The following is a 13,319-nucleotide window of genomic DNA, read 5'->3' as shown; positions in this document are numbered from 1 at the left end:
TCGGCCAAATACAAATGAAGATCTTTTCGTCCTCACTGGCATGGGAACAATGATGTCATGTGAAGATGGGAAAAGAGCAGAGATATCCGGACAGTCTTCAATATCCTGAAGGCGTATCGACTGTCTTAGAAACGATTCGATGGAGATGGACATGGCACAGCATGAACTGCTACAATGCCTGGCTACTTGGTACTTGGGCCGAGGTAACTGGATTTTCCAGTCATTCCTTTCATGGAAACAGATTTTTATGTGATGTCCACCAGAAAGAAACACAAGAAAGATATATCATTATTGGTTATTTATTGCATAATTCCCAACAAAATAATTACTCTTGAATAAATACACATATCTTTAATAATCACAGTAGCACATACCATTTCTAATACAGACAGATTAGCATCAAATGAAAGACTTGGGTAGGCTCTAAGCCTATGGCAATTAACAACATCTGCAATAATTACATTTTCCACATATGATTTACATGAACAGCAAGAAAAGCCTATCAGTTCACCCAGTGTGGTGATTCATATACTGTAGTATTCTTGTTTTAGGGCTGAAGTAGGCTAACCAAAATCCTTTGTGGCCGGCATTATTGAGACAAAAAGACATTGAAACCAGTGCCTTTTGACCCTCCAGAATCCGTTCGACCAAGGATTCCAGCAAAACAATTTTTTATTTCTAGCAAGGCGTCCACGGAAGATTATGAATCACCACATGGCTACCTAGTGATGGTCGCTACTACCAAGCTTTAAAACCAACAGAAGATACACCACAAGCTATAAAGAATAACAAGATTTTGCTAAGGTTATTTCTCCTGTAGCAGTGACTCTTGACCAACAGGGCACTATGTCATACACTGCAGTATTACACATTGGTAATGACACCCTTATAAGGGAACATGAAGTCAAAAGCTTTCGATCGGAGACCACTACAATATTGTTCCTGTCTCTAAAGACGCAGAATAAGTATTTTTTGTGAAGGTTATTTCTCCTATAGCAGAGACACTTGGGCCAACATGGCACAAGTTAGGAACTGCAGTGAAACACATTAGTAATAGCACACAGCAGAGGGACCGTACATGTAGGGTCAAAAGTTTTTATAAGGAGCCGGCTAGTAATGTTCCAAATGTCAGTAAATAATGTGAAGTGCTTTGAGCAACTGAAACCAGTGGGATTCAGCGCTTTCTAAGTCTCATAATTACTATTATTGATGAAGAAAAGTATCACTGACCAACAAAGCGGAAACACAGAGGAGAGTTATTTCTAGTATCTATTTCAGTTCATCAGTCTCCACAGTAACTGAATCATCGATTTCAGTATTACTTTCCACGAGAATGCCCGACTCAGCTTCAGCAACTGCTGTATCAGCCACGGAGTCTACTGGTTGACTATCATCAAGTTCCGTCTCACCATCAACAACCGCATCCTTTGTTACCCCTTCAGGAGCCCCTCCCTCTTTCTTGTCATCAACAGCTGCATCTCCCTGGGCACCAAACCCAGCATCTTGCGCCTGCCCTTCGCCTCCCTCGAATATGATGTCTTCCGGGTTTGGGGCTTTTGGCAGGAACTCCTCATCTGGGCATATCTTGTCAAAGATTGGCTTGGTCTGAAGAGCAATGCAAATGCAGAAGACTTTAATAGAATACGCAACAAGCTGCTTTGATTGCCTGCTTCACTTCTAAGATAACTAGTGTAGTTAATCGCAATTAATCATACACCCACTGAAGTCGGGGGTTTCCTCCCCTCCTGATCAATATGAGTAGTCTTGAAAGATATAAAATGAAATTTTTCGCAACGCTTAAAGTTGACAAATTCTGCTCATTTTTTTAGTTTGCGTTTGACAGTGCATCTGCATAAATACTCGCAAATAATTCACCTTTTCCAGTATAAAAACTCAACTGGTTGTTTAAAAGAAATTTACACGCACCTGTGTTACTGCCTTTTCAAAATGCAGAGTCTCATCAGGACTGGTCGTGATAAACACATTACTGACATCGCCCGTGCTCAAGTCACAGTGGGTGGAATCTTGTCGACTGAAGTACAACGACCACAGGACTTTTGGCCTCTCGTCATCCTCGTCGCTGGAGTCAGTTGGCTTGAACAGCTTGTCTTCTGCCCGTTTGAAATCTTTCTTGGGGTCCCCACTGCCGATGCATGTCATGTGTACCAGTACTAAAATAGAAAGTCGATAACGTGGACTCCTGTGAGGTGTAACTACGTAACTACGTTCTTACCCGCCTGCCAACAGAGGACATCATTTTGGATCCACTACTCCATGGAGTAGATCATAGGCGCATGAAAATACCAGAATCATAACGATTGATCCCCCAAGTTAACTGATACATATACACACTATTGGAAAAAACTTTAATCTCAGTAACTGAGCTGAGATTTGCCCTTCCCGACTTAGCATACAAAGACAAATGGGAATCCTGCCACAACACAAGATGTGGTGGATACTTATGTCAGTTGGCACTGCCTAGGCCAATCGATTCATCATCAGGGCATACAACTGCTTTGCTGTATACTCCAGCCTGGAAGTGCAGTGTTCTGTACTCCAAATTTCTTTTGCCGGGTGATGTAATCATATTTTGACAAAATTTTGACTTCCATTTTCATTTTGTGTAGGGTGGCAGCAAAACCTGTCTGGTTGCTCTAGGAGTGAAACCATTACCAGCTCATGAATCTGTCTAGGTGCTTAAGTCGAAAACTGAATTCGTCTTGGTGCAGCACCTGGTTAGAAGTTAGAGGAGAACCCTGGAGGTGTACGATTCAACTTACGCATGTTATCAGGGCAAGCACAGGCAGACTGAGTGAGTTCTATCACAGTGATGGGCTCTGGACTATCAGGGGTCGATGGAAGTCGAAGAAGGGTCAGCTGAAAAGGGGACAAATTATTTTTTCAGAACAATTTCTGGTTCATGTCAACTCTAACAGAGCATACAATCTAACCTTTTTTCTTAAGTACAGCACTGTCTACTTGAGCTCTATTGTTGATTGATCACGGAAGTTGTGTGCTGATATATATATTTTCAATGCAGCAATGATAATCCTTTGGTAATCGATAACAAAATCAACTGATATGGTACAAATGGTACCAAAGCACTTTCTCGCCTCGCACAAGGCCAAGGGATACTTATCTCAGTGAAGTACAGTTCACATGTAGTAAGAGAGTGAACCTACCTCATCTTTACCACAATCTAGAATACTCTTGTTGGTGAGGTATATGGCCCTTGACACACACCTGAAAGAAAGCACACCATAATAAACTCTCAACACCCAACACTCAGAATGTTCAAGAATTCCCATCGGGTAGTTCTGCTCAATTGGGAACTTAAGCCTCCAATCAAAGTCATATTAAAATTGCCTGGTTACAGCATTATTATGTTGGCCTTGTCACTAAAATTATCCTCAGGGAAAATTCATGGACGGTCCTATAAGTAAATAATTGTTCGAGGCCAATTCCTCCCAGGTCCACATCACTCACTTTGCGACTTTCATGACTGATAAGTGACATGTCACCACCACCAACTCCCGACACGCACACACACCTACAGGTACAATCCTACCACCGACAGAGGCCAATTATGACCAAGGACTCCCCTTTCACAACAAACTACAGTCTACCTTGTGTTTCGGCCTAGTAGTACCTCATCTCGATCAAGAACCTTGCCATTGACGTTTTACCCAACCATCCAGCTCATCAAAGCAGGCTGTGATATGTCTTCATATAGCACATCACAACCGCTGTGATGGACTTGACAGGGATTCTACCAAAATGCGGGTTTCCTCCTCCCACGCTCGACCCGACTCAATGCGCTTTTCTTCCAGTCACCGCCTTTCTTAGCCTATTCACCACAGAGGGAATTCAGGTATCAAGAAGACTGCAGATAAGAAACAGTATGGTCTTGTCAATTGCCTACAATACCTCATATAAATGTTAGAGGAACTACATGTAAGATCCGTGTCTTCTTCTTGTCAAAGCCACTCAGCCCATCAAAGCAGGCTGTGATATGTCACAACTGACAGCACATCATAACCACTTTGTGGAACGAGGGGCCAAAAAATAATCAATGATCCAGTGGAATCATACCTGGTGGTCTTCGCTACCTTTTGCATTTTCAAGTGACCAAATCTACCTCTACCATACCAGGCATACAACTTTCAAGAAAACAGACAGATAGCTTTCAAGTCGTTGCAATACTTTTCTCCTGTTGATTCCAGACTGCCCAGAGCAGGTCCACCTCCTAGCCCATCAAAGCAGGCTGTGATACGAATTGTAATCAACACATCACAGCCACTTTGCGGAAGAGGAGGGCAGACTTGAATTATTCCATCAAAGATGTTTTCCTCAACAATCTGCTTTCCAAATAACTGTGTACTCCAATCCATCCGACTGACTAGCGTGCATCTCAAAAATTCCTCATGCAGTGGACAATCCAAGGTACAGACGACGAAGAACTTCGAACTACATGTACATGTTTGTCATGGGTTGGCTAGAGTCTTGTCAACGTTGGACAGCAGCTTGGCCCATCAAAGCAGGCTGTGATATGAAATATTCTGGAACACATCACAGCCACTTCAATGGGCCTTACTACCGAATCGCTCACTGAATTGGATTCTGCATGGCTTTTTCTTCATCAAAATTTCTATTCAAACTGCTCCGTTGCAAGCACAGATTGGTAGCCTTCTGATTTGCTTACTGAACAATCGCAAAATTGCACATTATTCAAAGCAGTGGTCAGTCCATACGACTCTCCATTAGATATCAAAGTCAGAAGAACTCACATCAAATCAAGCCCATCAAAGCAGGCTGTGATATGATTTTTATTCATGACACATCACAGCCACTTAGTGGACCAGATCAGAGAGAAAGATTGGTTTCCAAGAACAAGCTCCTCCTTGAATTTGTTCCTTTATTTAAGTCTCTTTGTTAGATTGTCTAACCTACGCTAGTCATACCTGGAACTCAGCTGCTGGTACTGGGAAAGTGGGATGAAGTGGTCACACAGATCCCGAATCCTTCATGAACCAAATCTACAGGGACCCACCAGTCAGTGACGAAACGCTCTACTCTAGTAATTTTAGCAAGACCCGATACATAATCCCACATCTGCAATACAGATCAAGTCATGCAGCCTGTCCTAAATTGTTTGAGCCCAACACAGGCAGCCTCAGATAGGTTGGAATCTAGGCCTAGGGTTCACACAAACCTTGTTACAGCACACCAAACGAGCTGGGGAAGGGGTTAATCGACCGGCCAATTTTGCAGCCCATCAAAGCAGGCTGTGATAAACCATTGATGTCAGCATTTCAAAGCCACTTTGTGGAGCGTAAAATTGGCAAGAACACCGAGATCGCCTAAAAACCTACACCGAAAAGTATTCTTAAAGAACACACAGAATCAAACTGATTACTTCCGAACTAGTACAACTTCACGTTATCTACCAAGAACTACGATAGACTAGTATTTCGGGCCGCTGCATCATTAAACAACGCTTTACTGAAATCCCAAAAGTGAAGCTACATGTGCGAAGGGACCAGTCTAAAGAAGTTATTCACCGGTCACTTAGCCCATCAAAGCAGGCTGTGATATGATTACATGAAGCAAATCACAACCACTTTGTGGAAGAAGGGACAAGCATAGGATGTGTTCACGAAACAGATTCAAAGTCCTCCAGATATCATTTACTTTGAAAATGTTACTGTATACAAAACTGTTTTATCGGTATTTTACTACTATGGAATATCAGTGGCTCCAAGCCCATCAAAGCAGGCTGTGATATGATTGTCAACACATCACCACCACTCAGTGGATTTGGAAAACACTATTTAGGAACAAGACATGCCAACTCTGGACAGAGATGCAGCACTGGGTGCACTCCTTTGGGAACCAAAATTTGTCTTGAAGTCATCTCTCGTACTCATAGCAGTCATGTAACAGAAAGATTGAAGGGTGGAAAGTACAAACAATGCACGATCCAGGCAAGTAAAAACAAATTGTCGAGGAGATCTAGGCAACAACTGCTAGGGCTTTGCACGACGAGACGGACCCAGTCTGGCAGCTTCACAAAGCAAGTTTCTTTTGGACAACAGATTTGTCTGTAAATTCGCATTTATCAGGTCAACTGTCCAAAGCAAATGTCAAATCCTGTAGCCCATCAAAGCAGGCTGTGATATGGACAACAATTTAGCACACCGCAGCCACTCTGTGGAATACAAGATCAACGCAAGTCTGAGTGAATAACTTCCATATTTCCTTTGCTTATCCAATAGACAATAGGTGAACGGCAGGGACCCAAGTCTAGCCCATCAAAGCAGGCTGTGATATGTCATTTTTAGAGCATATCACAGGCACCCTGTGGTCTAGACAAGAGACATATTTCTTCAAAACATTTAGGACACTGAAAGAAAGAACGGACCTAGTTTCAACCCATCTAGCTTTTGCACCTAGTTTCAAGCCATCTGATTGATTCCTAGTTACACCACCTTTAACTTTCAAAGGAAAAGTTTTCATGCTTCCGTCAAACCTTTCCAAGCCATCTGATTATTCCCCATTACACTCCCAGCTTTTACTTTCACTGGCGAAGATTCCATGTCTTCGGCCAAACCAGGTACATTGGCCCCCCAAAGCAGCAGAGAAATACATGTAGAAGAGAACACAATACAACGACTTCTCCTAACATGACACTACAACGCCTGCATTTGCAGTTCTGCTTTTGGGCTACACTACGCTACAATACTTTCCCTACTTGGCTGCGAGTTGTCTACTCGCAAAATTAAAATTCTTGACCAAACCATTTCCCCCTACAGCCTGCATAGAGAATGCCCTCGCCACACCCACGGAGTCCCTCCTGATCAATTCATTCATTCATTCTCTCCTTTAAGACACCCTCACCGATATTCTCCCATAAGACAAGCTCAGAGTCCCATAAGACAAGCTCAGAGTCCCATCAGACAATCTTACCTGCTTGACGTAATACCAGGCGCCAACTGACTACTGGCAAAGCTTGCATCCATCACCACGTAGTTGGCATTCAATCGCCGGCCAGCCGAAACAACGCCAACAGCCCTGCAACAAAAAAGAACTTGTTTTACAAAGAACTACAAGATCGTCCTTAAAATCTGGAGGTTTTTTCACCCAGACCAACACGAACACACCAAATTTATGACATACCCTGTCTTTTGTTGATGCCCAGGCCACTCCCTGAGAGTTTTGCCAATGTGTTTAAAACAGCTTAAAGATGCAATACACCTTTCTTCTTACTCCTTCTGTCATAGCTTTCATCCGAAATCTCCACACCAAACATTTCAGTCTGAAGACTTCTTACACCAACTTTAAGCCTCCTGTCAAAACTACAAGCTAGTCCTCACTTGTATGATGATAGAGGATGATCTAACTTGTCCACATTTCACTGATGAGAGTTATTGCGGCATAGCCCATCAAAGCAGGCTGTGATATGAATATGTCAGAACACATCACAGCCACTTTGTGGAATATGACACAACTACGTGTGGAGAAAATTGATTTGCGGATTGCAAGAAAGCTCAGTCCCCATTTGCGTTTCAGACAACATGTCCGGACCTAACTTCACCTGTACATATATACTAACTGAAAAATGTATTATTAATCCTGCAGAGAAAATATACATCGTACAAAGATATGAGATATATTGCATTTCCCCAAATTCCCCATGGCTACCCTTTATCTAAAGACCTTATCTGAGATATGGTGCACAACACAGACAGCCTGTATTTATCCAGTCAACTGAAGACATGGGTCTTTGGTTTGTGTGGGGTCAGTAGGTCAGATATCAGTTAATTGGTGATGAATCTCATTTTTGTCAATCGATCACACGATTAACTTAAAAGCAAATATAAATTTGAAGTACGGGTGAATTAATTGTCCACCTCAGTTCCATTTTTTTTAATGTTTTTCTAAAAAAACCTACTTCTTGTCCTCATTGATGACGAGTTGTTCTATTGGTCTCCTCAAGTAATACACGCCGCCAAACACAGCGCACATTCGGCAAAAACTCTGGGGTAGCTCACCGCTACCATACATTGGCCAAAGGAATGCAGTGTTACCATAGCGCCCGAGAGACATCAGGAATTTGTGCGTCGCTTTTAGGGCCTAGAAAAAAAAGTAATATAAATAAAACTGTTTAACAAGGGTACTAAGAGCGACGCATTCTGCCTCCTCAACATGGCCCAATTGCCATGCCGTGAAAAAACATCGACAACCCTATTCTCACTTTTACCAGAGAGCTCTTTAAAAAAGTGTAAATGACATTATTTGTCGATTTGCTTTTGTTTACTCTGCCAAATGAATACAACGTTTTGTCTTTCTTTAGTGCTAGCTCTCTTGACCAAGATAGATGACATCTTCAAGTCTTAAAACTTACCTCCAAAGTGGGTGTGTCTTCTGAAACCATGGCAATGGCATGTATAACATAATGTTGAACGTTAGCAGACATCTTCCTCGACTTAAGGAACTCACTAAATGGCCGATCTTCAAAACCTGTAAAGTTTAATTTGAAACAGATTTAGTTGGCATGCTGAAGCATCGCACTACATTTACACAGTTGCTTATTTTGGCATTGAACAACATTTATGCAGCTGCTTATCGAATTTTTCAAACAGTATTTGTGTACGGTACTATCAGCCCTTTGGAGCTCTCCATGAAAATTAATCAAATGAAGTCTTAACTTCTGGTTTGTAACTGTTAGTTTGTCTGGACTGTGGTCTTTTCCTGGGGTAGCCCCGATTGACATTTCCATCAAACCACACCTACCCTGGTACTCTCCTGGGTGGCTTTCATAGTCCAAACTGAACTGAAGATATTTCATCAGCACCCTTTTTTCAATCATGGAGACAGCCTTCGTTGCAAACACATCCGCTCTTGAACAGGGAACCGGTTCAAGTTTCTCGTTCATCCACGTTAGCACCCTCGATATCACTTTGAATTCACAATATTTGGCAATGTCGGAAGAAATTAACAACTCCACAAGCGAGCCCCGGCAATAGAGTAGCTGAAATGCAAGTGCAAGGAATTAGCAAAGTCAAGTATAGATAGTACATCACCAAAATGTGGCACTTCTCAGTGTCACTAAGGAACTATCTCAAAATTGCTGGCATCAGTTGCAATGATACGATTTTTTTCATCTGGGGGAGGGGGTCAGCTAATACATGTCAATCATTTAGAGGGGGAGACAGAAGATGATAAAACATTACCATTGGGTTTGAAAAATAAAGACTTCAACTGACAAGGCTGAAGATGAAACTGCAAGGACCAACATAACAATTTTTGTACAACTCTTCATGTAGATTTTTTTAAGTGCTTACCTTTGGAGACAAGTCAATATTGAACTTTCTCGAGGAACCTCTGATCTTCTCTGCTGTCCATTCTTTGGACACAACTTCACTGATGACATCCTTTGCCTCTGGAGCAGGCAGAGGGGAGACATCACCCACTGCAACACCTTTTTCTTTATCAGCGGGCTTCTCCTCAGGACTGCCCTCTGTACCAACGCCAGATCCACTGTCAGTAGTTCCATCATCTTGGACAGAGCCAGGGGCTTCGGTGTCCAGTTCAACAGGCAAGCTCTCTCTGAAGGGAGAATATAAGATTTGAACTAAGGATAGATCATAAAAGTGTCTACAAAAATTTGGCAGTTTACAGGCAAACATAAGAAAGTTTTGTTCAAAGTTGACACATGACAAAGAAAGAACCTACCAACAAGCTGAGCATCCAAGAGACACTGAATGAATCTCCAAGAACAAACAGAATTTTCCAGCCAGGGATAATTTTCTAGGAAGAAGCCACAACAAAACTGAACATGAGCAGTCATTATCAGTAGCACTTCATGGCTTCCCAAGGGTACAATCACACTTGATGCCTCCCATTCACAAGAAATGTGTTTCTTGGGCCTTTAATCATTATGTAAAGAGAGCTGAAATATTTATGAGGACTTCTCAGGGACAATGTTCATTTTCACCTCGAACTATGTATGATTTACCTGATAAACCATGACTGTTCCACATTAGTGATTGTATTGGAATATGGCTCAAGTCCAATAAACGATTCACCATCTTTCAGCAGGTCCGAGTCATCCCTGACTGCTGACTCATGAGTACTGTGGACATTTTCTATCCACTTCTGGAGGCAATCAAAAGTGAATGAAGCCCAATCGCCACTGTAGTATTCATATCTGAAACAACAAGTGCACAATTGACAATATGAATTTTTTCACAATGAATGGATGTCGCATATGGACCGTGAGATTATCAGAGGACAATACAAGCAGTGCAGCTGGTACTTCAGTCTCAGAAAGTTTTGCTGTCATAAAAAGTTCTGAATTGATCCCGAAATCAGCCACTATAATTCAGCTGTTCAGTTTAAATCAAGGGTTTTTTTAGAATAAGAGTAACTGAGACTGCTACCACACATTTGTAAGACTATAACAGTAACACAAACGGACTATAACAGCACCAGCTATTTTTGAGCAACTCCATATATTCATTGAGCAACAAAACCACCAATTTGGTTGATGAAAAGAGAATGCAGTTCAGAATACTTGAGGGGACCAATCCATGAACTGTTTTACATAAATTTTAATTAGTAAAGACTAATATATTCCTACCTATCTAAATGAAGAACTTTCAAGCCAATCCTGGCAAAAGCAGCAGCCAAGATACTTTCACTTAACCCTGCAAATTAGCAAAACGGAGAGAATTTTTTTTCAAACTCCCTTTTTCTTGAATGCTGCTTGGCAAAAGAAGAAGGAAGGACAGATGACACATACAATAGGCTCTGTAGTGTTATAAAATAAGACAGGATTGCAAGATAACATTTTGAAGCAACACCAGCTGTCAAGGAATGAAGTTGTAAGTTTTGAAACAATTTTGGTTACAAGCAATTAGAACGTCCCCTAAAATGAAGTGAATGCCAATTTCAATGGCGGGAGTCTATTCCCTGGTAAACAAAGAACTTACTCCCAGTCCCACCTTTGAAATTGGCCTTCACCTTGTTGTGAAAGAGTTTTAATTTTAGGATTTCAAGTTCTAGCCAAAATGGTGGTCCACCCTTAAAACTGGGTGGGTCAAATAAGCTTTCCACTAAGTCACATTGATTGAAATCAGACCCCTCCCAGTCTCACCGGCAGACTATGCTGGCACAAAAATTAAACAAAGTATTGCATTTTAAACAGCATACGACAAACACATTTGTTAATGAATGGTCTTTACATCATATCATATTGGACGATCTTTATTCTTACAAATAAGAACACTGTACTAGCACTACTCATTATCTATTTAAAAGTATTCTGCAACACAACATAACAATCAACTACAGCATGACCAGCCAACTTCAGGCCTTGCAACAAATTTAATGAACCAATTTATTTAGGCCATACCCCTGATATATGGACTCAACCGCGTCGATGATCCAGATCACTGCCAACATGGCTCGGCCGGGCGACTCCCTTAATTCATTACTCAGTCTACTTAATTGCAAAAACAATTGTTAGAAACAAGGGTATGGCATAAACTGGTGGATTAATAAATGCTTCTTTTTTCCAAATATACTTTTCAAAGGCAGGTAACGAACTTGCAAGAAGAGCATTTGACCAGCAAGATTTTCTCTTTTGGCATTAAGCCAGGAACAGGGTCAGAATCAAAAATGCTGCCAAGTTGAAACAAAATGAATCGCTGAAGAAACTTTGTTACATTTACAAACACTGGCGTGGGGATGGGCCGGGTCGGATTGCCCAAAGACCATTACATTTTTATTTCAGAAGTAGAGAAAATCAGCAAAAGAACTGCCACGAACTTACTGAAAACCACAGATTATAATCTTTCGAATGCAACTGCACGTTAGGCCATAACAAGAAATCAGGCGAGTGACTCATCCAAACTATCCACAGTTAGGCTGATGTCATTGTTATGATCAACTTTGCCGCCATTTTGAAACGAGTGGCGAAAACTACCCGTGAGTCAGTGTTGACTTCGTGTGGAAAATTTCAAAATTCTGCACAAATACAATTTCTAGCACTAAAACAAAGGCAAATAATGATTCCCAAGATCGTTGGGAACCCGAAGATGATAACTTTGGGGCTTCATTCGAAATAAATATAGGGAATGCGCCTAAAAATAATGGCGGCATTTTGGAATAAAATCTTTTGTCAAAACATGGCCATGTGCTTGAGCACGACGCATCATGTACGATGTTTACACTTAATTTCTTATTGAAACAAGCCAGCACAAATCATAAAAAATACACAGAAATGTTCTCTGAAAATTACAGAATTTACTGATGCCTAAGTTTTATCAATTACGGGACTTTAAACGGCTACAAACCTGTTCCAAGCACAATAACATCATAGTCCGTGGGTAGATCGTCCGCCATTTTGAACTACGATTTTCTTTGTTCGGCGCCGCGACTTCGTAATTGAAATAGTGAGAAACAGCAGAAGGACGCTTTGCGACTGCGCGCACCTGCTGGTCCAATTAACGAAATTAAATTAAAATACAACGCTTTTCAGTGTACTTTAGGACAGATCAAGTCAGTCATGTAGAGACAAATACAATATGCATTCGAGATACATCAAATCACCTTCAGAGACATTAGACGCATAATTTTTGGATGAAAATCATAACTTTGAGAACAAAGGGGTGTGGATGTGATATGGAAAAGACAATAGCCCGCGCGCTTTGTAAACCCTCCCGAGGTCGTGGTTTTCATTACCCATGTTTTCATAGTCATCACGCGAAAAAAAAAGTACATGTATTTGCAACAAATAATTGAAAATATGCAATTCTTGGTTATCAAGACCAGCGTTCTTGATTGACTCAACTATGGCAAGCCCGGGATAGACTCCCGGGGCAGCCCATTGCGTCATCCTGCGTCCGGAGTGTAGCCCGGGACGCGGGTCAGGGAGGAAAGTGGAAGGAGTGCAAAACCCTGTCAGGAGGTCGTAGGTTTGACACTCGGACGGATCAGCACTGTTATTTCTTTGTGTCCCCTATCCAGGGTGCTATGGAAACCTAAAGCTCCGGCCGGAAGAGCCGTTGGGGCTCGTGCACACGATGTATTTGAACAAAAAATTGAAAATTTGTATATTTTCCCTTGGATTACATTTCTTCAAATGATGGTAAATAGCATTTGCGGCAAAGTGGATCTGATAAGATCCCCTATAGCTACGCTTACCTGGTAGTGTTGTAGTAACCTCCCCCCCCCCACTCTGCGTTATCACTCCTGACGCAGTGGACCGGCCTCGTTCCTCACCATAAGGAGACCCAATTAGGATGACGCAATGG

General features: G+C 41.7%; 1 protein-coding gene across 1 annotated transcript; it reads right to left on the bottom strand.

Moving 5' to 3' along the window:
* Positions 1-281: 281 nt before the first annotated feature.
* LOC135493869 (rab proteins geranylgeranyltransferase component A 2-like) lies at positions 282-12,408 on the bottom strand. Its single transcript, XM_064781501.1, has 12 exons — positions 12,360-12,408; positions 10,643-10,709; positions 10,019-10,210; positions 9,345-9,609; positions 8,794-9,031; positions 8,405-8,520; positions 7,952-8,133; positions 6,967-7,071; positions 3,183-3,243; positions 2,781-2,877; positions 1,927-2,171; positions 282-1,605 (listed from the first exon to the last, which is right to left on the bottom strand). The coding sequence occupies exons 1-12, from the start codon at positions 12,406-12,408 to the stop codon at positions 1,270-1,272; spliced, it is 1,953 nt and encodes a 650-aa protein (XP_064637571.1). The 3' UTR covers positions 282-1,269.
* Positions 12,409-13,319: the final 911 nt, after the last annotated feature.

The sequence above is a fragment of the Lineus longissimus genome, chromosome 9 (assembly GCF_910592395.1).
Source record: "Lineus longissimus chromosome 9, tnLinLong1.2, whole genome shotgun sequence".
NCBI lineage: Eukaryota > Metazoa > Nemertea > Pilidiophora > Heteronemertea > Lineidae > Lineus > Lineus longissimus.
Note: the sequence above shows the minus strand (reverse complement) of the source record. Positions and strands in the feature narration are given on the sequence as shown.